General features: G+C 38.0%; 1 protein-coding gene across 3 annotated transcripts in view; it reads left to right on the plus strand.

Annotated features, from left to right (window-relative positions):
• ANKIB1 (ankyrin repeat and IBR domain containing 1) overlaps window positions 1–26,182 on the plus strand; it is a 118,491-nt gene extending 92,309 nt beyond the window's left edge. The window contains exons 11-20 of one of the 3 annotated variants that reach the window (XM_070424229.1): window positions 3,322–3,452; window positions 8,281–8,415; window positions 9,553–9,639; window positions 9,728–9,794; window positions 11,615–11,760; window positions 12,585–12,763; window positions 13,597–13,648; window positions 21,476–21,590; window positions 22,525–22,658; window positions 23,014–26,182. In XM_070424229.1, coding sequence (XP_070280330.1) covers window positions 3,322–3,452; window positions 8,281–8,415; window positions 9,553–9,639; window positions 9,728–9,794; window positions 11,615–11,760; window positions 12,585–12,763; window positions 13,597–13,648; window positions 21,476–21,590; window positions 22,525–22,658; window positions 23,014–23,757 — 1,790 coding nt within the window. In that variant the 3' untranslated portion in view covers window positions 23,758–26,182. The remainder of the gene's footprint in view (window positions 1–3,321; window positions 3,453–8,280; window positions 8,416–9,552; window positions 9,640–9,727; window positions 9,795–11,614; window positions 11,761–12,584; window positions 12,764–13,596; window positions 13,649–21,475; window positions 21,591–22,524; window positions 22,659–23,013) is intronic. The other 2 variants (XM_070424230.1, XM_070424232.1) reach the window with 2 other exon arrangements.
• Window positions 26,183–27,693: the final 1,511 nt, after the last annotated feature.

The following is a 27,693-nucleotide window of genomic DNA, read 5'->3' on the forward strand; positions in this document are numbered from 1 at the left end:
TTCTCCCTTATGCCCAGTGTTCCAAAGTCATTGGCTTATGAGACTCAAAAGGAGCAACAAAATTTAATTCATGAAAAAAAGTATTAGAAAATAAACAGATCAGTTTAAAGAATTAATTCCACATAAAGGTTCAGGTACTATTTTTAAGTTCTGAAACTGCCTCTAGTACAGCGGTTCTCAACCTGTGGCTCTCGACCCCTTTGGGGGTCGAACGACTCTTTCACAGGGGTCGCCTAAGACTATCGGAAAACACATATATAATTACATATTGTTTTTGTGATTAATCACTATGCTTTAATTATGTTCAATTTGTAACAATGAAATTGGGGGTCACCACAACATGAGGAACTGTAGTAAAGGGTCGCGGCATTAGGAAGGTTGAGAGCCACTGCTCTAGTATGTCTAAATCAAAGCAAGAAGCAGGAATATTTTCTGAGAAATAATGGTTATTTATAAAATTGTCAGATCAGCCCTGGCTGGTGTGGTTCATGGTTAGAGCATCAGCTGGCATACCAAAGGTTCCCAGGTTCGATTCCCAGTCAAGGGCACATACCTGGGTTGTGGATTCAATCCCGGCTCTAGTTAGGGTACATTCAGTAGGCAACCAATTAATGTTTCTCTCTCTCTCTCTCTCTTTCTCTCTCTCTACCTCCTCTCCCTCCTCCCCTCCCTCTTTCTAAAATTCAATGGAAAAAATATCCTCAGGTGAAGATTAACAAATATAAGTAAATAAATAAATACGATTGTCAAATCAGTTTTTTCATAGTACATAATAAATGGTTATTGAATGGAATTCAAATTGTCTTTTTAAGAATTCAGTCTTTAAAAAGAACTTTGTTTTCACTTTCATACATATTGACCCTACTAATAGGTCTTAGATTCTGTTATTCTCAAATATTTTATTAAATGAAGTTAATATTTCTTAGAAAGAGACCTAAGCACACGAGATTATAAAGGAAAGAAGATCAAGATATATAGACACATAACTGAAGTAAAGGGAAGAGTATGGAAGTCAGTACGAGCGAAGACGACTCATCAGGTAGATTGAAGGGAGGTAAGGTATTGCAGGTATGAAGGACAGTATGTATAAAGGGCAGATGTATGAAATAAGCATGTTCAGAGAACTGGAAGTGAAGGCATTTTTTTTTTTTTCCAGCACAAGTTTTTGTTGTAATTGTGGTCATTTTCTGAACATGACTTACTTCATGCAATCTACTAAAATGCAGTTAGGAACTAGCATTCTCTCCAAGGGTGGGAGAAAAAACACTGTTATATTGCAGGCCACACAGCTACTTTGTTTTAATGGCTTTGTGCTTTATTTATTGTAACAATGGACAATAAGGTCATAAGAACATGTGAGAATCTCTGAGCTAAAAATAGTGTTGATGCTGAAGGGAGGAGAAAGGCCACTACATGTAAACAAAAATTAGATATTTGTACTTAGTAATTAGTTTTATAACTATACCCTTTGTAAACAGCATTCCCTCTCCAGTTTGATCTTATTGGCCATGAGTATAGTTCGTTCCAACACCCTAATCAAACCATCATCTACCAACGGGTTTTGAACTGGAGTGGAGTGTGATCAGTTCATTGCTGCTGTTGCTGTTGTTTGTTTTTTTGCTGTGTGGAATTGAAAACCAGTGCTTTATAGTCCAGCAGTAGATGCTGTGCTATTGTTGGCACAAACAAGGGTTTCTTGTGGCAAGCTGGCCCCCTCCTCCACTGCTGGGCTCCATCAGAATGCTGCTCCTCGTTCCAGCTCTTCCATTTCATATGCAGAGCCATTTTCGGGGGAGGCCTCAGTCAGCTCAAACCTTTGCCTCCTTCCCTTTCCAGGGATTTACATCTTGAGGTTGGGTAACTTTTCCTTTTAAACATCAGTATTCAAAACATCTGATTTCTCCGCTGCTTTTAACATTAGAACTAATCCCTTACCCCACCTTTCTGAGAGTGTCTGCATATAATCAGAGCCTTGATTGGACGGGCCACTTTGAGTGATTCCAAAGTGATTTTCTGACACCTCTTTCAGTAAGAAAACATAGGGCTTCTCTGAGCTCATAGAGCTAGAAAACAGAACAAACTTGATTTTTGACATTTCTTGCAGGAAAAAATAAGTTTTTAATTGTGCATCTAGAACTGCCTCTAGCCCCTAACTCTCCACTATGGGGGGAAAGTTTATAGAATGTAAAATGTCAAATTTAGAATATTTTAAAAGCATGGTATTCCTTTAAGATTGCAGGTTTGTTTTTTTCAAATTTATCTTTAATGTTGAAAATACTACAGATGTCCCCTTTCTTTCTCCATTGTCCCTCTCCACCCTGCCCTGGCCTCCAGATCTCAAATTTAGTAGAATAAATTGAGTTTAAGATGATGAAGAACATAGATTTGTGTGGGGACAGAATGTGAGAGAAGTTTGCCAGGTAGACAGTGGCTAAATCATAAAGGGCTTTATATTCTTTGTTAAAGCAATTTGCTTTTATTTGTAGTCCGTAGGAATAAGAGATTACTGTGTAGGCTGTATTGTCGGGGGTGGGAGCAGGGAGAAGGAGCTGGGGAGATAAGTTGGTTGTCTGTGTTTTAATTGTCTAGGCAGGAAGTGTGCCTCCACACTCCCTCGCTAAAGCAATAAAATTGGAAATGGAGAGGAACGGTATGAAAAAGAGGTAGAATCAATGGGACATGGTGGGTTAAGGAAAGAGAAGGGTGTGTCCAAGATCATGCTCTTCCTGGATTGACTTGAGTAGATGATCTTATCTTTACCAGGGTAGGAGATAGAGAAAGAAGCGATTTGGGGGTCAATGGTAAGTTTAGTTTTAGACATGTCACATTGGGTTTGTTTTTAGCTCATCTAAAATAATCATGGGTAAAGTGATGTTAATATTTCAATATAATTTTCATGTTTTTTACTGTGAGGAAGACTTTATGGCAGTTATATTGACAACTGGCCTATTTCAGAAATTATTGTCTAAAGTAACCATTCTTTCTGTATTTTCTCTGATGCAATAATTATTTTAAACAGAGAATAACATAATGCTTTCTTTTAACTTTAGATATATTTCTTTCCCAGTTTATTCAAACACAGCTTTAGGGAGAAATCTCTTTTAAATCAGATTTCCTAAATAGAGCTTTTGGAACACAGCTCCTTATCCTATAGTCATGCTATTTAAAATGAGGCGGTTTAAAAGTTTTGCCATAGAGCCTAGTGGGAAAATAAATCTGTGTTTAAAATTGAGAGGCAACCTGCAAAGAACACTTGGGGGTTTTCCCTTGCAGTTGTATATTAAATCATTTATCTTTGTGTTTGTGCTTAATATCCTAAAGTTGTGGGAGTTAGTGAAGCTTATGAGGATGCTGCCAACTGTCTCTGGTTGTTAACTAACTCCAAGCCTTGTGCTAACTGTAAATCTCCAATACAGAAGAATGAGGGATGCAATCACATGCAGTGTGCTAAGGTAAGAAGTTAAAGAGGATTGTGAATGTTTTGCAATTGATTGACAATTTGATTGGTTATTGTAAACATAAAAATCTTTTTAGATTTCAGATGGATCCTAGGAGATTGCATTCTACATTCTTTTTGAGTAACTTAAGTTACTCAAAATTGATTTATATTACTAAATTTGACGCTCATGGTGAATGTTAAAAATAAGAGTAAGGATCCAGTGGTATTTGGCCAGAAGATCCGAAACACCTGAGTCCTTCCCTGCCAATCACCTTCCCAGTGAGGGTCCTGAGAGAGTTTTGTCTATGTATAAATAGTAGTATTAAATGATAGTATACTACTGTGTATAGATCTCTTGCAAGGTTGGTTTTGGAGCACATAGCTTAGACTCAGGTCCCAAGCCAGGCCCCAGGAATCCCCATAAGTCTAAATCTAAATCTTGGTGTCTTTATATAAGATATGTGTACAATAAAGGTACCCAAAGCATTGGGCAGACTTTAGGTCTGCGAATGAAACTGTTAATTAAATAAGTAATTCATTCTTAAATTGAAAATGAAAATGCCAACAAAGACCTACTTGACTGAAAAATGATTAATATGTATAATTACTATTAGACAGCTACCCTCCTGACTTAGTTGCATAGAAAGAAACTACCACATTTAAAACAAATACTCTGGAATTAGGTTAACAATATTTTATCCCATGCCTAAATGTATGAACACTTTTAAAAATCATAATGATAGTCCAATTTTTTTCTTGTCATTGGAAGTTCCATGAATATAAAAATATTTTAAATTATTGAAAGGACAGTGTAATTTCTATTATTTAGGACTAGAGGCCCAGTGCACGAAATTTGTGCATGGGTAGGGTCCCTAGCGGCTGCCAGGGTCTTCCTTCATTCCCCGCCACCCCTTGGTGGTCAGCACACGTCATAGCGAGCGATCGAACTCCCGGTCGGTCAAACTCCTGAGGGGACACTTTGCATATTAGGCATATATATATATACACACACACACACACACTCTAGAGGCCCGGTGCACGAAATTCGTGCATGGGTAGGGTCTCTAGGTCTGGCCAGCGATCAGGGCCTTCCTTCCCCAGCTGCTGGCCGGGGCCTTCCTTCATTCCGCGCCGCCCCTGGTGGTCAGTGCACATCAGGGGGCAATCAAACTCCCGGTTGAACTCCCGAGGGGACACTTTGCATATTAGCCTTTTATATAGATAGATAGATGTGACAGAAATACAAATAGTTAAGATTCCAATAAAATATATTAATATCTTCTAAGTATTATTTTATTTTCAACCTTAGAAACTAATGATCATTATTATTATGACTTTTAAAATAATGGTAGTTACTCAATGATTTTTACAAGCTTATCTATATATATATAAAAGCCTAGCCCTAGCCAGTTTGGCTCAGTGAATAGAGCGTCGGCCTGCGAACTAAAGGGTTCCGGGTTCAATTCCGGTCAAGGGCATGTACCTTGGTTGCGGGCACATCCCCAGTAGGGGGTGTGCATGAGGCAGCTGATCAATGTTTCTCTCTCATTGATGTTTCTAACTCTCTATCCCTCTCCCTTCCTCTCTGCAAAAAATCAATAAAATATTTTTTTTAAAAAAGCCTAAGTGACTGTCCAACCGGTAGCTCTGACGCACAATGACCACCAGTGGGCAGACGCTTCAACTGGTAGCTATGACACGCACTGAACACCAGGGGGCAGATACTCAATGCAGGAATTGCCAAGCTGCGGTGACTTGGCAGCTGTGGTTCTCGGGTAATGCACCCGGAACCAGAGAGGAGGGGGCCCGGTTCCGGGGCACGTGACCTGTGAACCATCCTCTCACAATCCGGGACCCCTCGGGGGATGTCAGAGAGCTGGTTTCTGCTTTATCCCCGCAGGCCAGGCCAAGGGATCCCACTGGTGCACGAATCCGTGCACCAGGCCTCTAGTGTTACTATAAAATTAACAGAAAGGAATTGACTTAGTGAAACAGTATTAATAATTTCCTAAGAGGCAAGAAGAAAAGCCTAGTACAGCATTCTGAGCAGAGTGCTTATTAGTTAGCTGATTAGGCCAAAATTATTTCTTTTGTTTTGTGGACTTAGTCTCCAAAATTCATAGTAGTTTTTTCTTGGAAAATGTGATATAGACAGCGTAGATGTGTAAAGAAATACAGGTTGACCATAAAAATCAGCAGTTGGGTTACTAACAAAGGAGCAGGATCCAACATTACCTTTATTTCTTTAACACAGTGGTTCTCAACCTTCCTAATGCCGCGACCCTTTAATACAGTTCCTCATGTTGTGGTGACCCCCCACCGTAAAATTATTTTTGTTGCTACTTCATAACTGTAATTTTGCTACTGTTATGAATCGTAATGTAAATATCTGATATGCAGGATGTATTTTCATTGTTACAAATTGAACATAATTAAAGCATAGTGATTAATCACAAAAACAGTATGTAATTATATATGTGTTTTCTGATGGTCTTAGGTGACCCCTATGAAAGGGTCATTAGACCCCCAAAGGAGTCTCGACCCACAGGTTGAGAACTGCTGCTTTAACAGCATCTACCAGTAGTATTTGATTAATATGTATTTAGTGAGTGAACATTTCCATGAATTAACCAAACTAAGGCTATCAGGTAGTTTATCTTAAACAGATTTTGCTTAAGCTTCTTTAAGCATTTATAAGAAGCATTTACTTATATACTATGTAAATTTAGTAGTCTTGTTTAATATACATCTAAAGTATTTGCATTGAACAAAAACAAAAAAAAAACACCTGATAAGTAATGCTTTTTTGTGTTTTTTTATTTTATGATGTTTTTAAATATAAGTATAGTTGGCATACAATGTTGTATTAGTTTCAGATGTACAACATAGTGATTCAACATTTATATACCTTACAATATGATTACACTAAGTCTAGTAATCATCTGTCACTTTGCAAGCTTATCACAATATTATTTACTATGTTCCCCTTGACAAGTACTTCTTAGGACATAGAAGAAGACATCTAAAAAGTAATGGGCTTGCTACGGAAAAATTTTATACTTTGAGAATTTTTTTTTAAATGTAAAAGTGAGACAACAAACAATTTGTGTAATCAAATTCATGCTCTAACACAGTGACTAAATCATAATATACTTTTATTAGTGCCCCAGTGTTAGTAATGATTCAGTAGAGCTTTTACTTTCTGGAATCAAATTGTTAAATATTTTTTTAAATGAGAAATTTGGCCCTATAAAAATAAATTTATTAATTTTTAAAACACTCATTACTCTATTCATTACCCTTTTGAGACTATTTAGATTTTGCATTTACACATTTTAATACATATTTTTTAATTTATCAGGGTTATATTGATTAATTAAATAGGTTTCATGTATACAGTTCCATAATACATCATCTATGTATTGTATTGTGTGTTCACCCTGCATAGTCTGTCTCCTTTCATCACCGTTTATCCCCTCATACCCTCTTCTACCTGCCCCTACTCCCTTCCTCTGGTAATTACCATACGGATGTCTATGTCTATGAGGGTTGTTTTTGGTGTGGATTTTTTTTCTTAATCCCTTCACCTATTTCACACATCCAGATACTAGTAGAGTAAATATTGAAAAAGAAGATCTCGTTAATCTAGAAACTTAAGTAATATATACAAAGTGTACACCATGAAGAAAAAAATATTTTTTTTAAATGAAGAAATTTTTAAGAACCCTATCTGTAAGACACAAAAGATGACAAACAAATGAAAAGATACAGTTCTTGGATAGAAAGATTCCAACAAAAATACCAACAGGTTTTTGTTCTGCATCTAGATAAGCAAAAGTTCATATGGAAAAACAAAGCAAGAATAGCTGGGAAAACTCTGAAAAAGAACAATGAGGAGGAACTAGCCTTATCAAATAGTAAGAGATATTATAAAAGCTCAATAATTAAAATAGCACAGTGCTGGCACATGAATCTACATATCAGTGGAACAGAATAGAAAGCCCAGAAAATAGACACAGATAAATGGGAATTTAGCATATGGTAAAGTAGACATCTCCAAACAGTGGATTAACCTGAACTGTTCAAAATGGTAGTGAGATAACTGGAAAAAATGAAGTTAAATTCATATTGTATCCCCAGATAACATATAAACAGCTCAAAGACTTACATTTAAAAAAAAAAAAAAAAAAGACTATTATAGTATCAAAAAAGAACATAGCCTTGGAATGGGAAGATCTTTCTGACTCAAAACCCATAAGCATACAAAAGGGAGGGGATGCATTTTCATACTGGAATGCTCAGTTTTTTGGCATTGTCTAGTAAGTATGGTAATTGGGAAACTGAAAATTTCTAAAAAATGAGAAACAGGTTTTATATCAGCTGTTCTACTAAGAGACCTTTTAAACTTGTTCTCAGTTTCAAAACCAATTTGTCAGTTACCAGATGTTTTTAAATAGACTGGTAAAGCTTTATAGACCTAAGTAAGATTACCATGAACTTAGAAATGAAACATTTGTTGGTATATGTTTTTATTATTTGTAAAAAAATATCCTATTGATTTTTTTCTTAATGATATTTTTAAAGATTCCTTGAGATTATCCATAATATCATGACTTCCATTGAGCTTATTTGTATAAGCAGTAATCTTAAACTAACCCCACATCTTTCCAGAGTGCAGATAAGGTCTCCAGAGGAAATGTGAAAAAGAGGGTGTGTCTTTAAGATTTATTTCTGGTCACACAGGCAGGATTGTTTAATCTCTACAAATTGGTAGATTAGAAATTGAAAATAACATGCATATTAACATGGAGAGATATTTGCATGTATGTTTTCCTTTGAAGTGCAAGTATGACTTTTGCTGGATTTGCCTAGAAGAATGGAAAAAGCATAGTTCTTCCACAGGCGGTTATTATAGATGTACTCGCTATGAAGTCATTCAACATGTGGAGGAGCAATCCAAGGAAATGACTGTGGAGGTAAAGACAACTGTTTAAGCCAACACTTCTGGCTAAGCCACTTAATACTATTGCAAGTACTTTGCATTTCTCCTTTTCCCATCTTCATCGTAATGAGGCATTAAATTGAATACACTTTAGAGTAGCCTTTAATTTAAACAAATGGCTCTGTAAACTTGAGCTTTTTCCCCCCCTTTTTTTATACTGAAGATAAGAAAAGTCATATGTGTCTCAGCCTTCCTCTGTAATGACTTAAAAACAATTTTTGTATTAAAGTATAGTTGACATACAATATTATATTAGTTTCAGGTATACAACATAGTGATTTGATAGTTACTAGTATATGCCATATGATGTGATCACCACAGTAAGTCTAGTAACCATCTGTCACAGTACAGAGTTATTATATTATTGACTATATTTTCTGTATTGTACATTACATCCCTGTGACAAAAACAATTTTAATATAATATCAACAATAGAGTATTATGTTATAGCATATAATAAATATCTTAGTCTGCTTGGCTGCCAAAATAAAATATCATAGACTGGGTGGCTTAAACACAGAAATGTATTTCTCATAATTCTGGAAACTAGAAAGTACAAGATCAAGATTCCTGCCAATTCAGTTTCTGGTGGTGACTCTTCCTGGCTTGCAGGCAACTCTGTTTTTGCTTTGTCCTCACATGGTGGAGAGAGAGAGTTCTGGTGTCTCTTCCTCTTATAAGGGCACTAGCTCTATGGGATTATAACCTAATAACTTTTATCACCTCACAGGCCCTTTCTCCAAATAGTCACATTGGGGGTTAGGGCTTCAACATGAATTTTGGGTGAGTGGGGGAGCACAATTCAATTCATAGCAATAAGATGTGTAATAAAACATTGAAGATTATGATAAGCATATGGCTTGAGAGACATCTTTGCCTTACACTCTGGGATTGTGGGTTCAGTGGTTTCTCACAGGGAACACAAATGCAGGACTTTGTCCTGGGAGCCTTTAAATGTATTGGTTATTATTTTCTCTCAGTAAAATAGTAAACAAATCTGTATAAATCACTACCTATTACTAATAGAATCGTGAAGTGATTTTTAAAAAAGCAATTTTAAGAGTTAGTACTTTTACTTATAAAAGTCACTTAATGGAGTTTTGTTTCCTAGGCTGAGAAAAAACACAAACGGTTTCAGGAACTTGACAGATTTATGCACTATTACACGAGATTTAAAAACCATGAGCATAGCTATCAGGTATGTCCCAAATCATTTCAAATGCAGACTTACACTGTTGTGGATAAATAAAGACAATGATATAAATTATTCATTTCTGTTTCTTTAGTTAGAACAACGCCTTCTTAAAACAGCTAAAGAAAAGATGGAGCAATTGAGTAGAGCTCTCAAAGAAAGTAAGTTATAAGTGGCATGTGGGATGATAAATGTAAAATAGCCTTCGATGCTTATTAGTCAGTCGCTTCATTGGAAGTTAAGGCCCTTAAGGGAATATATTTATCTCCATTAGCTCACTCTGGTACTATTTGGAGTATTCTGAAACCCAGAGTGCTGTTGGGCATTTGAGTCCTCTGTGATTAGGTTTTCCACCTGGCTTACCTCATCTCCTCATAATGCAGCCTACACTGTTAGCAGATGAACACACATCATGGTTTTGCTTACTCTGTGCCACTGCTGATGCTCTAAAATGTTGAGAAAAGTGGATGGGCCCTAAAAGTCATCGCTGATCTAGTCAAAAGAGCAAGATCTGCATGCCATCCAATTATCTGTGACTGAATTCCCAACGAGTCTTGAGAAAATTTAGCCGAGTGCCTAGTGGAGTGGAAATCAAGGACGGACTGGGGAGAAATTATCTCACTGGTGGATAATAGACACTGGATTCAAAAAGCAAAGACATGAGATAGGGCAAACTTGCAGATCCTGACATGGAAGTTTGGAAAGAACATTTCTAAAAATGGAATTAGAATGTAATATCTCACATTAGAATATAAAACCCTTTTAAGAGGATAATTCCCTAATTAAGACAGTAACCATATGTGTCACTAGCAGCTTAGTCTCCTTATTAATTATTAGTACTTAGACTTTTACAGTGACCTAACTATATCACATCAATATCAAACTCTTGAAGTATAGTCCATGGTACAAATTGAAAAGCAAAACCCTCACAGGTTCTACAGTTCTTCAGCAGGGAATTTTGTCTGTCTCATCACTGATGTATTCTTAATGCTTAGAACAGTGCTTAACATACACTAAACACTCAGTAAATACCTGTGGATGTGTATTACTTTTTCTGTTCAATCTTTTGCAGGCTAAAGTAAGATATGAAAGAGAATAGCAGAATAAGATATGAAAGAAAACTAAAGGATATAGGATTAGAAAGGAGAAACAAAACTTCACACACTTCTCATTTATAATGAGCGGGGGTGTTTGTTTTATTTTTATTTTTTTACATCTTAGTTCAGATCCCTATGCCAGGGCAGGTATTTTGGGATGGTCTGTATTTCAGTGTGTGTACATACCCATGCGATTTCTTTCTGCAGATGAACAGAATGATCTTATATCCAAAAGTACTTATGAAATAAATTCTGCTTAATTTCGATTTATTTGTAGTTCAGGAAAAAGCTAGCGTGGTATAATAATTTGGGATGGAACAGTCTCCCAGAATATTATATCACGCTAGATTTTCTTTTTCCCTCTTCCCACTCTCTCTCCCTTTATCTCTCTCCCTGGAGTTTTCTGTTTACTAGCAATTAGTTATTCAGTTGTTCTCGTGTTGTGTCTTTTTCTCCTTTCATAATAGGCATGACTATAACTTGGCTTTTATTTTTTCTTAGCAAAACATTTATTCTCTTATTCAGCAAAGTTCCACCAGGGATAACCTAAAAAACTTAGTAAAGCATGGCACCTCTGAGTTGACCTAAAGCTAGATTGGCTGCCAACAGGGTGAGAACAGAATCCAGGATCAGTTTGTGTGTGTTCTTTCATGACTGCCACGTGCTCCTGGGCTTGTGCGGGTGTTCCATTTATAAATGCATACAAATCACACACGAGAGTCCTATGTAGGCTTTTAGTCTGCTTCCAATAAATACTATTCAGCTACTTCAAGCTGTTTCTTCTTAGGGGTTCTTTTTTTTCTTTGGAAAATTTAGTTGTGTCATTAATTTTATAATAGCATATTTACAAAAGACTTTTTTACCCTGCCTGGTTTACTTCATAGCTGAAGGAGGCTGTCCAGATACCACTTTCATTGAAGATGCAGTTCATGTGCTCTTAAAAACTCGGCGTATCCTCAAGTGTTCTTATCCCTATGGATTCTTCTTAGAACCTAAAAGCACAAAGAAAGAAATTTTTGAACTCATGCAAGTAAGATATCTTTTTTAAATTTAATTTAAATATAGTTATTATGAAAAGCAAATTTGTGACCACTTAACTAAGTTTTTTTGGTGTAACTAGTCATCAATTTTGTTTTCATTTTAGAGTGGTTTTTAAATAGTAATAAATTGAAATTTTTTTTATGTTTAAATTGTCATTCTGCAGTTCTGAGCTATGCAAACATTTCTTAGTACTTTTATTTCTTTGTTTTAAATTAGTTGAGGTGAAATCTGGCCTAATCTTAATTACATAATTAGGAATTTCATTTTCAAAAATGGTGGGCGGGGGAGCATATTACATATTAAATGGGAAAGTTGTTATTTACCAATTTATTTTAGGAGTGCAACTAAAGAAGTTACAGAGCTTTAAAAAACAAAACACCTAAGTCAGCTGATATCTCAGTGACTGACCAGCTTCATTGTACATTCCTCTTCTAGACCTAAACCCACATCACAGGGCTCTTGCCTTCAGCATTTATGGATAGTCTGCACCACATATCATACATCTGCATATATAGTGACTTGACTTGAAATTTATTAGTTTTTTTCACATAGACACATTATAAATTCCTTGTACACACCTGGTGTACTCACTCCTTCATGATCTATACCAACTACCTTGCTTAAACGCCTGTCACATGAGTGCTGTTTCCTATAATGTGCAAAATGGAAACATATGTTAAATGCAGTTACTTCAAAGATTGGATTAATTTCTGACTTCAAAAGACTTAGAGTTAACTGAGAAACCAGATAGACTTTGGATTTGCTATTGACTAATCCACTCAGTCTATAATTTTTTTTCTCTTCTTACCATAGACAGACCTAGAAATGGTCACTGAAGACCTTGCCCAAAAAGTCAATAGGCCTTACCTTCGCACACCCCGCCACAAGATCATCAAGGCGGCATGCCTTGTACAGCAGAAGAGGCAGGAATTCCTGGCTTCCGTGGCTCGGGGAGTTGCTCCTGCAGACTCACCTGAAGCTCCCAGGCGCAGGTAAAAGGGATGCACACTGTGGAATCACCCTAACTCCCGCCACAAACCAGCAAGTTGATTTTTTTTAATCCTACTAGAGTTTAGATACCTAAAATATGTAGAGCTGGTTAACATATGGTAGCTTCTTTTTGGTGATTTTCCCCCAAGTACTATTTCTATTTTCCTCATTTTTTGTTTGTCATTGTGTAGTTTCTCACCAAGTTAGACTTGGTGAATTTCACACTTCATTGAACTCATAATTCAGAGTAGTCTAATGTGTCATTTCAGATATGTAATGTGTATACTGATATGATAGCCATAAACATGTTGTAGAATTTGGAAGCCTTTCCAGTTTGTCATGGACCTATTTGTATTTTGTGGTGAGGTTGTGAAAAAATTAGAAATCTGATATTAGTAAAGTTACTTAAGTGATATTTATCCTTTAAAGAATAGTTGAATTTTGGTTGTTTTACATACTTATACTACTAATGCCGTTATAAGTTGAAGTATTTTTTTATTCATAATAATTGCAAGCATTAGAAATTCCTTTGACCCTGTTTTTACATAAACATTTATAACCTAAAAACAGAAAGCAGTCATAAAATACTTTGTCATTTTTCCACCATTTATCACAAACATAAAGTAACTTAGACTTTAAAAGAAATAATATAGTTGTAATAATTTTAATTATATTTAAAATTATTTATATTTAATTATATTCTATAGTTGATCTGCTTTGGTTAAATAAGTTCCAAGCAGAGGAATTAAAATTAATGTTCAAAAGGCAAGGGTCTGATTGTTTGTACTTTGCAGTACTGGTAATAAATCAAATGGTATGTCTAATTTCTTTGTAGCTTTGCTGGTGGAACATGGGATTGGGAATATTTAGGATTTGCATCACCTGAGGTAATTGTTCTGTGGGGGTTTGGCTTGTTTTGTTATATTTTTCCTTAGTATAATCCTGCTTGTATTTGCACCCTTTTCTATTCTAAATCCTGAAATTGTCAGCAGTGTTTTTCTTGTATAATAAAAATGCCTCAGCAGAGCCTACATCTTAGTTATTTATGGTATTGAGTTATGATCACATTATTAAATGCATCTCCCCTTTATCATTTTTAATTACTGAATAGTCAGAATTAAGGCCAATTTATAGCATGTATTTTTGGAAAATATTGATTAATAGAAATACAAATTTCACTTATTAGAAATGCATTTCTAGTTGTAATAATTGTTTCAGTCTGAATCTAGTTTTTTAAGTTATTGAGATAACTCAAGAGAATTGGTTTATAATCAGTTGCTAAGGTGGAAACTTAACATTAGTGATGTTTATGCAGTAAGAAATGCTTTGCTTAATTGCTTTCTGCTTCTCTTAAGATTTTCACACTCTTCTTGTTTTTTCTTTGTTGTCATATACCATTTTAAAATATAGAAGGTCTAAAATACTAACACTACAAATAGTAATTGCCGCAAATAAAAAATAAGGCAGAGTGAAAATCTTAATCATATTGCTGTTTTCTGAGATTTAAATTGCCACCGTCAGTGTTGAATCTGAATTTTTATATGGTTTTAACAGTTCTCTCTACACTTTGTCTTCTTCCTTGCTCTTTTATACCATCCAGTGCTTGGAAGGGGGCAGGACAAGCAATGAATTTTTATCCTTTCTAGCCCATTTGTTATCTGCAACTGAAAGACAGTGAAATTGGTTATTATTCAGAAATGACTGTGGCTTATTTAAATCAGATACTTTCTCTTTTCAGCTGCTGAGGATACTTGCAATCACCTTGAGGCTTTTGTATTGGTAGATATATCCAAGAAAATATTGACTTGAGAAAACAATTTATGCTTAGAGCTCTGATATGAGGGTTTTAGGTCTACTTAAATTCCCACCCTCCATGGTAATATCTTAATTAAATGGCTGTTGTAAAACAGATTATGAAGCTTTCCTCTACCTGATCTGTGTTTATTATTTCTTTGTTTTAATTACAGCTTTAGGGATATTGGGGGAAATGTCAACGTAAAAGGAGAAATAAACAAGCTTCAGTTATTTAAAAAAAGAGCACTGAAGCTTTTAGAATTTCAAGTTAGAAACACAATTTAGCAAAAATAAAACTTTACCAGTGTAGTCACCATCGTGCATGCATCATCTTGCAGCCTCTGGCTCACAGTAACGTTAGGAATCTTGAAATACTCGTCCTTGACTAATTTAGACCTGCTAATATGACTGACACAGATTCACTTTGCAAAAAAATAGGAAGGCTTGCCACCTCACATGTGAATATTTATAAGTTAAATTATTGAGCTTTTGTTCTCCAGAGATTGAGAATTGTGAAAGTATCAATAACAATTCCTTCTTAAATTCATTTTTTATGAGTCAATAAAATTTTAAAAAATTATTTAACTCACTTTTACTGTTCTCTTATTTAAAGTTTTTGGCACATTGAAAGACCAAGCTTTTATGTAAACCTTATTGCAAGTCTAAAGAATTACCACACTATGTGAAACTTTAAAACTTTGCGTGTATGTAACTGTCAGGTAACTGCCAAAATTTTATCTTTTTTTTTTTTTTCAAAATTTTATTTTTAAAAGTAAGCTTTTTGCCTTTATATAGACTCTGAAAAAAATATTGCCAAACTCCAGTAGACTTTTAGGTTGAATTTATATTTTTTCAGTAAAGTTAATTCCATCTTATTCTTTTGTTAATTAAACTGAATGAGTCAATGGCAAGAATAAGTATGTGTTTTGTGCTGCCTTAAAGGCAGTGGAGCTCAGGAAAGAGCAAGTCCTGAAGTTTGAGGGTCACCTAAATGCAAGGTCTAGCTCTGTAACTTATTAGACCTTGGGCTGTGTTCTTCCTTAATTTGTTATCTTCGGAAATTTGTCATCTTCTAAATGTGGATGGTGATACCATGGGAGTTCTGGCAAAATTAGAGCATCTCTTTAAGTCACTGACAAAATTGGTGCTCAATAAATGCTAGAGATTATTATTTAAAACAAAAAAATCCCCTAGCAGCTTTTTTTCCTATAAATCTTAGAATCTCTTAATCTTTGTAGCATTAACACTCTCAAGCCATTTGGAGTATCCCAACTAAAGCCTTTTCATATGATTACTTGAAGACCTTGGAAATTTTCATATGAGTTTATTTTGATGACAACAATTTTTTAAAGCCTATTGCATTGAGAAAATGCCATGAGTTTTCCATCAGAAAAATTATATAACAGGAGAAACCAAGATGGCAGCATAGGTAAACACCTAAAATTGCTTCCTTGAACAACCACTTCAAAAATACAACTAAAAGACAAAATGGACATCATCCAGAACCACAGGCAGGCTGGCTGAGTGGAAATTCTACAACTAGAAGAAAAGAGAAAAGCACACTGAGACTCAGAGGAGGTGTGGAAGTAAAGTGCAGAGGTACGGAGGCGTGCGGAAAGGGCTGGCAACTGAAGACGCGGTTGTCTTTCAATCAGGAGGCAATCACAATCTCCCGACTGCTCTGAACTCCAGACTCATACGGAGAGAAACTGGACTGTCTGGCATCGGGCAGAAATTGAGGACGGCTTTCTCTCAGAGGTGCTTGCAGCGATTACCGCAGGACACTGAGACCCGGGGCCACTTAGGGCAGTGCTGAAGATCAGCCATAGCTGTTTGCTCTGCCCTGTTGATTCCCTGAGACACCGAACCACCCAAACTGTGCACAGAGGCTTTTGCATTTGAATGACCTGGCCCTTTGCAATCTAAAATGACCTAACAAACTGCAGCTGGGTCAGAGAGACCCAGAACATCCAAAAGAAGGCCCACGGCCCCACAGTAGTTTGCATTGCTTCACAGCTGGGCCTCATCTGGGCACCTCCAAACCCCAAACAAAGAAGAGGAATCTGCAGATCTCTCCATAGCTCCTGCTGGGTTGCCTCAGGCAGAGGCTAAATTAGCACTTCCTTAGAGATCCAAGAGCCAAGGTACCCAGTGGTCAGAGTGGGACCATCCAGATTACAACTCCTCAGATTCATAAGGGACACACTCAGGGGGCAGACTCAGTGAGCACCAAAGCCCCACTGAAGCAAGTCTTGCCCCAGAAGGGTGTCTCCAGCAAAGAAGTTCTCCCACTGCAGACACAGCTGATTCTCACAGCCAATTGGCCTGGAGGTCAATTCCTCCCAGTGATACCTACAACAATCAAGGCTTAACTACAACAAGACTGTGCACAAAGCCCACAAAGGGGTGCACCAAGAGTGTCCACCTCAGGTAATTGGGGAGGCTGAGCCACTGGGCCCTATAGGACACCTAGCACAGAAAGCCACTCTATCAACACAGGGAAGCAGCCAAAATGTGGAGACAAAGAAACAGCTCACAAATGACAGAAATGAGGAAAGCAAACTACTGGATATAGAGTTCAAAACCACACTTCTAAGGTTTTTCAAGAATTTTCTAGAAACCGCTGATAAATTTAGTGAGACCCTCCATAAATCTAGTGAGACCCTTGAGGATATGAAAAAGGACCAACTAGAAATTAAGCATACACTGGCTGAAATAAAGAAGATTATACAGAGATCCAATAGCAGACTAGAGGATCCCAAGAATCAAGTCAAAGATTTGAAATATGAAGAAGCAAAAAATGCCCAACCGGAAAAACAAAAAGAAAAAAAGAATCCAAAAATATGAAGATAGTGTAAGGAGCCTCTGGGACAGCTTCAAGCGTACCAACATCCGAATTATAGGGGTGCCAGAAGATGAGAGACAGCAAGATATTGAAAACCTATTTGAAGAAATAATGACAGAAAACTTCCCCTACCTGGTGAAAGAAATAGACTTACAACTCCAGGATGCTCAGAGAACCCCAAACAAAAGGAATCCAAGGAGGACCACACCAAGACACATCATAATTAAAATGCCAAGAGCAAAAGACAAAGAGAATCTTAAAAGCAGCAAGAGAAAAACAGTTAACTACAAGGGAGTACCCATACGACTGTCAGCTGATTTCTCAATAGAAACTATGCAGGCCAGAAGGGAGTGGCAAGAAATATTCAAAGTGATGAATACCAAGAACATACAACCAAGATTACTTTATCCAGCAAAGCTATCATTCAGAATTGAAGGCCAGATAAAGAGTTTCACAGATAAGAAAAAGCTAAAGGAGTTCACCACCACCAAACCAGTATTATATGAAATGCTGAAAGGTATCCTTTAAGAAGAGAAAGAAGAAGAAAAAGGTAAATATAAAAATTATGAACAACAAATACATATCTATCAATAAGTGAATCTAAAAATCAAGTGAATAAAAAATCTGGTGAACAGAATAAACTGGTGAATATCATAGAATCCGGGGCATAGAAAGGGAGTGGACTGACAATTCTCAGGGGGGAAGGGGTGTGGGGGTGCCGGAAGAGACTGGACAAAAATCATACACCTATGGATGAGGACTGTGGGGGTGCGGGGGTAAGAGCAGAGGGTGGGGTGGGAACTGGGTGGAGGGGAGCTATGGGGGGAATAAAGAGGAACAACTGTAATAATCTGAACAATAAAGATTTAATTAAAAAAAAAGAAAAATTATATAACAAATTTTTTTTACAGTTTTAAACTTTCATTTTCTTTCATTGGAAATACGTATATTCTGTGGTCAATAATAGATTATTTAATTCAGAATAATTTTGTGCCATTATCAAGTATACAAAGTAAACAAATTCTCCCTAAGTATAAGTCTTGAACTGAGATAAGAATTTCATGTCATCTTTGTCTAAGAAATGTGATGGGCCTCAGTGGCCCAGTGAACCATATTGACACATAACAGGCATCCAGTTTGGGATCCTAGGCCTCCAGGCAAAGAGGACATGATATCCCAGCTCAGTAGGACATTTTAGAGAACCTTAATAATCCCTCCAGGCACTTATATCTTTTATGCTTTTGTTCCTAACCTAGCAAGATTGCTACCACCTCTTATTAGATTATACAGATGAAGGACTTCAAATAAATTTAACCAGAGTGGTATGATGTGAAAGTTTCATTTGTGATATAAAACCTGTTCAGTTCTGTGGAGGGGGGGAACCAAGATGGCGGCATAGGTTAACGCCGGAGTTTGCTGCCTCGAACAACCACCTCAAAAATACAACTAAAAGACTGAACGGACATCATCCAGAACCACAGGAAGGCTGGCTGAGTGGAAGTTCTACAACTAGGAGGAAAGAGGAAACCATACGAGACTCAGAGGAGGCGCAGTGCTGAAGTGAAATACTAAGGTGTGGAGGTGCATGTGGAGCGGGCCGGTGGCGAAGGGCACGGTTATTGTTTTCAATCGGGAGAGAGTTTCAGACTCTGAGCTCCAGATCCGGGCGAGTCTCTAGGGACCCAGACTCAAACGGGAGAAGCGGGAAGGCAGCTTTCTCTCCGAGGTTTGCAGCAGTTGCAGAGCCGCTGGGGACAGAACTGAGAGCAGCCATAACTGCTCGCTCCGCCCACCCTATAGATCCCCTGGGACCCGCCCCGCCCAAGCCCTGCACAGAGGCATTTGCCGGATAGCCTCAGGCAAAGGCTAGATTAGCACCGCCCTAGAGATTCAGCACAGAAGCTCTCCCACTGCAGACACAGCTGACTCTCATAGCCAGTTAGCCTGGAGGTCAATTCACCCCCTGTATTGCCGACAACAATCAAGGCTTAACTACAACAAGACTGCGCACAAAGACCACAAGGGGGTGCACCAAGAAAGCATAAAAAATGCAGAGACAAAAAACATGACAGAAATGGAGGATATAGAGCTAAAAAACGCACTTTTAAGGGCTTTCAATAATTTGCTAGAAACTGCCGATAAACTTGATGAGAGCCTCAAGAAATCTAATGAGACCTCGATGTTGTGATGAAGAACCAACTAGAAATTAAGCATACACTGACTGAAATAAAGAAGATTATACAGACACCCAACAGCAGACCAGAGGAGCACAAGAATCAAGTCAAAGATTTGAAATGCGAAGAAGCAAAAAACACCCAACCGGAAAAGCAAAATGAAAAAAGAATCCGAAAATACGAAGATAGTGTAAGGAGCCTCTGGGACAGCTTCAAGCGTACCAACATCCGAATTATAGGGGTGCCAGAAGATGAGAGACAGCAAGATATTGAAAACCTATTTGAAGAAATAATGACAGAAAACTTCCCCTACCTGGTGAAAGAAATAGACTTACAACTCCAGGATGCTCAGAGAACCCCAAACAAAAGGAATCCAAGGAGGACCACACCAAGACACATCATAATTAAAATGCCAAGAGCAAAAGGCAAAGAGAGAATCTTAAAAGCAGCAAGAGAAAGAAAGTCAATTACCTACAAGGGAGTACCCATACGACTGTCAGCTGATTTCTCAACAGAAACTTTGCAGGCCAGAAGGGAATGGCAAGAAATATTCAAAGTGATGAATACCAAGAACCTACAACCAAGAGTACTTTATCCAGCAAAGCTATCATTCAGAAGTGAAGTTCAGATAAAGAGCTTCACAGATAAGGAAAAGCTAAAGGAGTTCATCACCACCAAACCAGTATTATACGAAATGCTGAAAGGTATCCTTTAAGAAGAGGAAGAAGAAGAAAAAGGTAAAGATACAAATTATGAACAACAAACATGCATCTATCAACAAGTGAATCTAAGAATCAAGTGAATAAATAATATGATGTACAGAATGAACTGGTGATTATAATAGAACCAGAGACATAGAAAGGGAATGGACTGACTATTCTTGGGGGGGGGGGGGGGGGGGGGTGTGGGAGATGCGGGAAGAGACTGGACAAAAATCATGCACCTATGGATGAGGACAGTGGGTGGGGAGGGCGGAGAGTGGGGCGGGAACTGAGAGGAGGGGAGTTATGGGGGGAAAAAAGAGGAACAAATGTAATAATCTGAACAATAAAGATTTAATTTAAAAAAAAACCTGTTCAGTACTTTCACAGTATAAGCATACTGAGTCCTCAAGGGTAACCTGGATAACCATAAACCTGAGTATCTTAGTGTTTATCACTGAAAAAATCTATAATTACCCTCAAAATTAGCCTTCTCATGTTGGTGTCATACATACTGACCTTTTTTTCATCTCTTGTGTCACTAAAATCTGGAAAATAAACTCAGGGACATCTGTCTGGATTGTGTTCTTCGCATAGAGTAAATAGAAAACACTGCACCTGCCTGTTTGGGAGGTAACCCCACATGTCAGCTGTTGCAGAGAGGAAGCCCAGCACCATCTCATTTTCAAGCTAACGCCATCTCTCTCTTAAGCTGGTCATTTGTCTTGTGAGTGTGATATGTCACAGTCCCCAAAAATACAAGATCTAACGGTCTGACAAGGATTTAACAGTGTGTGCTTTTCCTTTCTTTCTGTTGAATGTATCAGTTACTTTTTTAGAACCAAACTTCCAGGGAGAGCCTAACTTACATTAGTAAAATCATTACAGGATTAGCTATAATATTAAATAATAAGACCCAGGCATATGAAATAAGGCTCAGTTGTGATCTGGCTTTGGAGCTTGCAAGTACTCCCAATTTACCCAGTCGATTGTAATGACTACTTAAAATTTTTATTTTTCCCTTTCTGTTTCCTTGGCATGGCAAAACCTGAAGTTTCTTTTTCTAAAGCCACGTGATTTTATAATATGTATATAAAATCACACATTTTTTTCCTCTGGGGGAAAAAGTGTGCTGTTTGTTTAATTTGCATTAGAAAAGCTGCATGCTCTCCCGTATTTTATAACCTTTGGTTTATGCAGGAATATGCTGAATTTCAGTATCGGAGGAGGCACAGACAGCAGCGCCGGCGAGGAGACGTGCACAGTCTGCTCAGTAACCCTCCAGACCCTGATGAACCCAGTGAAAGCACTTTAGGTAAGTTCTTGGGTTGGGTATGTCTTAATCTCTTAGCTCTCTTGAGTTTATTCTTGAGTAGGTGATTGTGAAAGAATTTGTAATTTAGATACACAATCTATAGGTAGCTGCTTCTAAGGTCACAGGGTACAGAAAACTAGGGGGGTTAAGAACGCAGGCTTCTGAGTCAGAAAGACCTGGGTTCATGACCGCATCTCACTGCCTATCAGGGAGACACTTCATTTGAGTCACTGAACCTCTCCAAGCAGCAGTCTCCTCATTCTAAAGAAGCAATACTGAGAGTGCCTCTAGGGGGCAATTGTGAGCTTTTAATGAGATAATGCCTGTAAAATCCTTAGGCATGAGAAGTACCTAGTAAGCATTCGTGAATTGTAGCTATTGGTTACTGTTGGCTGTGTTCATGGAATGTTTTTCTTTTAGCCTCACTTCTCCTATAAGCATTCTTAAAAGAAAATTTCTGGTATTAGGAATAAATTATCTTAATTATCAACTTTTAAATGTTAAGTTATAATTGAAAGTCTTTATAATATCAGCAGAGCATCTTTAGTAAATCAGGATCAACAGGCCTAAAGATTTGTTCTTCAGGCATTGTGGTTCCCAAATTCTTTTTATTTAAAAAATAACTCTGAAAACTAAAACACCTTTATTTATTGTTGCTTAAGAAAACAAAGAGGAGTAGCATTGGCCTTTCTAATTAGAACCATATGTAGTGCAAGCACAAATGCAAAGAATAATCATGGATTTGAAGCAAATGGTATGAGATAGATATTGTTGCATCTGGTGAGACAGATATGTATAAGAAGTCTCTGGAAGATTAAGTGAATGTGTGAACACGGGTTTTCACCTGCACTGAAAGAGGAATTGCCATTTAACTAAGAAGATGTATGAAATCTGTATGGCTGAACTGTCTCTGGTACCACTTGCTCTGAAACAGATCTCCCAGAAGGCGGCAGTGGCCGCAGACCGGGCACCTCCGTGGTCAGCTCTGCGTCCATGAGTGTGCTGCACAGCTCTTCCTTGCGTGACTACACCCCTGCCAGTCGCTCTGAGAACCAAGACTCTCTTCAGGTAGCTTCCTGGGCAGCCCCCTGGACCCTGCTTCTGCTCTTGCTCTGTGTGGCCTGGTTTCCTGATTTCACTTTTATTGCTTTCCTTTTTCTTCCTTCCATTCAAAATTGTTTCAGGGGTGTGCTACAGGAAAAGAGATTTAGCTTCAGGAATTTTTCCCCTATAACATGGAAACTAGAATAAAAAAAAACAAAAAACATGGAAACTAAAATAAGATTTGAGTAGATAAAATAATTCTTCTGTATAAATAGAGGTAATATTAATTATCTGTTAGGTAAAAACAATGGTAAACCTCATTGGGTTAAATCATTTTTTCTTTTAAATTTTAAGTGATTTTACTTTCTGTTGCCCTCAGGCTCTGAGTTCCTTGGATGAAGATGATCCTAATATACTTCTCGCAATACAGTTATCATTGCAAGAATCGGGGCTGGCCATCGATGAAGGAAACAGAGACTTCCTCAGTGGCGATGCTTCCTTAGGGGCAATAGGCACTTCTCTACCTTCCAGGCTGGACTCCGGCCCCAGGAACACAGATAGCCCTGCAGCTGCGTTGAGCAGCTCCGAGCTATTGGAACTTGGCGACAGCCTCTTGAGACTAGGAGCCGAAAGTGACACATTTTCAACTGACACCCTGAGTTCACACCCTCTCAGTGAGGCAAGAAATGAATTCTATCCCTCATCCAGTGACCCTGACTCAGCTGGCCAGGACACCAACATCAGTGACAATCTTCTGGGCAATATCATGGCTTGGTTTCACGACATGAACCCTCAGAGTATTGTCCTGATTCCTCCAGCAACTACAGAAACCAGTGCAGATTCCCAGCGCCCCTGTGTTGGAGATGGGTCAGAAGGCGTGAAAGATGTGGAACTGGTGCCGCCAGAAGAAGACTCAGTGTTTGAAGATGCTGTGGTCAGTGAAGGTAGAGGAACCCAAAGAGAAGAAGAAAACTCTTTGGAAGAGAATATTCTGGCTGGGGAAGCAGTGCCTCAAGCTGGCGAAAGTGGTACTGAGGCAGCCAGCAAGGGAGCTGGTTCAGATATCTCAAGTCAAACACCTCAAACCTCAAGTGACTGGCTGGAACAAGGACACTTAGTGTGAGCTGCACACCTCTGGCTCCAAGCGCATCGCGGTACAGGTGGCATGCTGGTGGAGTGTGCTTCATGGAAACTGGATCCACTTAATTCCAACTCAACTCTAAACCACTGACATTAGGGTTGAATACGAGGAGTTCCCTTGAATGGTGGCTTCGTTTCGGAGTTTAACCTCACAGGAAACTTCTTTGGTATTTAATTGGATAGCTTTCCCCTTTTTGCTGACAAAAAGAAGAGCAGGAGAGAAAGGAAAACAAATGGAGTAAGTAGGTTAGATTCCACACTCTAAGAAAATGCAGTCCTCTGTTTAGCCTAAGGTCAGCAATACTTAAAATGGAACATTTAAATTAAAGGCTTACTCCCTCATCCTTGGGTGGTTTTTCTCTTTAAAAAGAAAAAAAAGGTTTTCTTCATTTTAGAAGTTCTTTTGGACAGATCTGGTAACACTGAGTTCTTCGATCTCTTTGTGCTCTTCCATAACTTTCTTCCTGCCTCTTGGTCTGAGCAGTGTGAATCGAAGTGTCCAAAGCTTCTCTTTAGTGCTGCATCTCCCACAATGTAATTAATTTTCATTTTCACATGAGTCAGAAATTTCTTTTCATGTCTTACAGTCCACTTGTGCCAAACTCTGACTTGTGCACTGAGAAGGGTTCAGGTGTGGCTCCAGGGCAGTGTCAGCATTCTTGGGAGTAAAAGGTGCCACTTGGTAGCCATGAAATGCCAGGCTTTAATAGGCTTTTGTTGCCATGGAGACTGCATTTAAATAAATGTAGCCTGTAGCTTAAGTTAACTAAACCTAATGCTGCTGTTAAAAACAGTTTATTTTAATATTAAAATACAGTTGATTAGCAACAGCGGTGCTGTATTTTAAGAGACACTTTATTGAAAGTGCAATCATAGTTCTTTGTTTTCACAATTTTACAGTGCATTCTAATTACTAATGGGTGCAATTACTTTTAATGGTAAGTGTTTTATAAAATAGAAAAAAAGTGGAGTTTTTATGAGTTATAGTAAATCCGACAATTATTAAAAAATCCAGTAAGACATCCTGCGCAACATGTTACCGTGCCTTTGCCTAACCTCAATGGATAGTTGCCAGTTAAATAAGTGAGTCATTCAAATTTCAGTGTCTCTTCTGAAGTAACTATGCTATGAATTGCAGAGACCTCCATAAACCACCCATGGCCTTGCCTTTCCAGTCAATATAACAACTAAATAAATGTTCAATCCATTTGTTTGCCTCAATAGCAAATGCTGACGTGTTTGTTCTGTTGCACAATACTCATTTGCTGTGTGACTACTGTTTAGTGTTGAAAAAATCAACTTCCTGGTTATCAGTGTCTTCCTGTGAAGAAAATACTGGTCTTAGTTGTAATTAAGATTCAATGGTACAGTGTGTAATTAAAACTAGAGTAAACTGTTGGAATGGCTCTTTTACTTACATATTACCCAAACTAGCATAACATAAGCAAAGTAGATAGGCAACACCCCATTTAATGTTTTGCCAGATTTTTACCAGAAGTCTACAGATACCAAAATTTCAGTACTGAGTTTGTACAGGCAAGTCCTGGACTGGGTGAAAGGTTGTATTAGTATTGATATTCACATGAGTTGTAATTATGGTTTTTTATTACTTTTTATTTTCCAAACCCTATTTTTGAAACATTCTTATATTTGGAATTCATGAGACCTAGGACATTATATTATTTAATATTCCTCAGGGTCTCCTGGGATTAAAAAGAAACTATGTAGGAATTGTTCCTCTGCTTTGGATGTCATAAGTCCACATTAGTTTTTATTTCCCCAATTATCAGAAACATTGATATCAACCCTTATTAATTTGTTGGGGTAAATATTAACTTTTTTCTACAGTGTATTACTGTCTATTAAACTGAAATAGTCCATTAAAGGATTTTTTTACAAGTTTATTTTGGATTAAAAATATCAACACCGATCAGTTTTTAGACCAAGTTGTAATTTTTTTCAAAAGAAAGAGTCTTTGTATCATATAGCTGTGTCTTGCAAAGTGTGGAAGTGCTGCGTGAAGGCTGTGGAGTGCATGTTCCTGGTGAGGCCGGTGCCTGGCACCTGGTGTAGTAAATAGCCCTTGTTCCTGTGCTATTCTCTCCTGAGCATGAGGAAAGATCATTATCCAATTTGTACTTCCTTGGTACATATTTTAAAAACAACACAGTCATTGACTTTACAGTTCAGAAATAAAGTTTGGCAAAGCCTATTTTGTAAACACATTAATTTTATAATGTAAAAAAAATTACTCTAACCTTGACTTGTTATTTGCACTTTCATAGTCTATACTTGATACATTCCCCCTTTATATACAATAGGATTCTACAACCATGTAGATGTTTGGCCAAATGAATGCTGTTAATAATATGTAAAATTCTTTGATTAAACATTTATTACTTAAACTACTTCACTTTGGTCTCATTACATTATAGACTCTGTTTTAACCAAGTCAGGAAGCTGATCTTCTTCCAGTTAAATTCCTTCAAACATGATGGGACTAGTTTGATTCTTACATGTAATCAATCAGTGCCTAATATTTTTTACAGTGAGCATTTTATATCTCAGAAGAGTAGATTTCTTTCTAGAAAGATATAAGTGGACTTTTCTAGACTATGACATGACTGTCCTTATTTTAGGAACTGCGGTAGTCATACTTCTTAAAAAAAGAGGACCAGAAAAGCTTGCTTTTGCTCTCTGTTCCACTTAGGACTGACAGATGGCTAACAAACTGAGTGGTGGCCAAACTTGAAGGAATTATTCTTCTCAGTCTTTAAAATGAAACATTTGTGAGCAGGCTATATGTTACCTTTTAACCAGCTATTTGCACAAGGGACCAGTTTACAGACTGGCTGAGACCAGCACCAGCTTACCGACTGGCTGAGAGGGAGATTTATGAAAGAGCAAACAAAGCACAATATAGAAAAGGATAATCACGGGACCAAACAGTCCAGTCCTGGTGCACACCTTGTTTGGGTGTGCCTAACAAAGTTGCCTGGGCCAGTTATGCAGCTGGAGACCTTAGCAGCAGGCTTGCTTTCGGGCATCACTGTCCTGACCCTGGCTCCTCGGCTGCAGCACACCCACTGCAGCTTAAATAAATGGAGCCTGTAGCTACATTCGCCCGGGCCTGCAATGTTGCTCCTGTGGAACTGGGGTCAAGGGAGCTGACACCGATGTGCTGATGTTCATTCGCATGCTGTGCTGTGAGTGCTTTACCTCTGACCCCGGATATCCTTATCCTGTCAGCAGCCATGGAGCTGTGACAGGCTGACTTACTGGTTTGTGAGCAGGGTGAAAGGAAGCCCCAGACCCCACAGTTTGACAGCATGTTAGAATGCTGACAGACGTGATTTTCTGCAAGAGAAACTGGGCCTAGTTTGGGAATATAAGACTCCATTAAATCTGTGTGGTAGTGAACGCTCTCACCCAAGGGATAGATTAAGGGTGGGGCAGATTAAGGGTTCCCGTTGTCCTTTCTGTTAGTGAACAGGAGTTGAACTGATGTGAGAGGCTGAGGGATCAGATGTAGGATTGAAAGGATCTGTCAGTGGTGCTTTGGTTGCTGCTCACTCCTGCAGGCGAGCAGATGAAGGAATGTGTTCATGACGAGGAGTCAGCAGTTCCTGGAGCCTACCTGAAAGGTAATGTGATGCACCTGCTGAGTCAGGGAGTCGCCAAATGTAAAATAAATGTTATCAGCAATAGGAAGCTTGCTGCTTGAGAGTTTTGAGTGGACCAAAAACATTAGAAGTTCCTTTGGTTGGGCTGCAGCACTATCCAAATGCAAAAGGGAATGCAAAGCCTTGCCTAACGGTGCAAGTCAGGCCCCCTCCCAGCAGTGAGGATAGTGCTCAGTGCAGGAGCGACACCAGATGACAAAAACTGCGGGTGTGCAGGAGCCGAGAGGAGGCCGTGG

The sequence above is a fragment of the Myotis yumanensis genome, unplaced genomic scaffold, assembly GCF_028538775.1.
Source record: "Myotis yumanensis isolate MYYU_CA2020_CCGP unplaced genomic scaffold, mMyoYum1.0.hap1 SCAF_9, whole genome shotgun sequence".
NCBI classification, from domain to species: Eukaryota; Metazoa; Chordata; class Mammalia; order Chiroptera; family Vespertilionidae; genus Myotis; species Myotis yumanensis.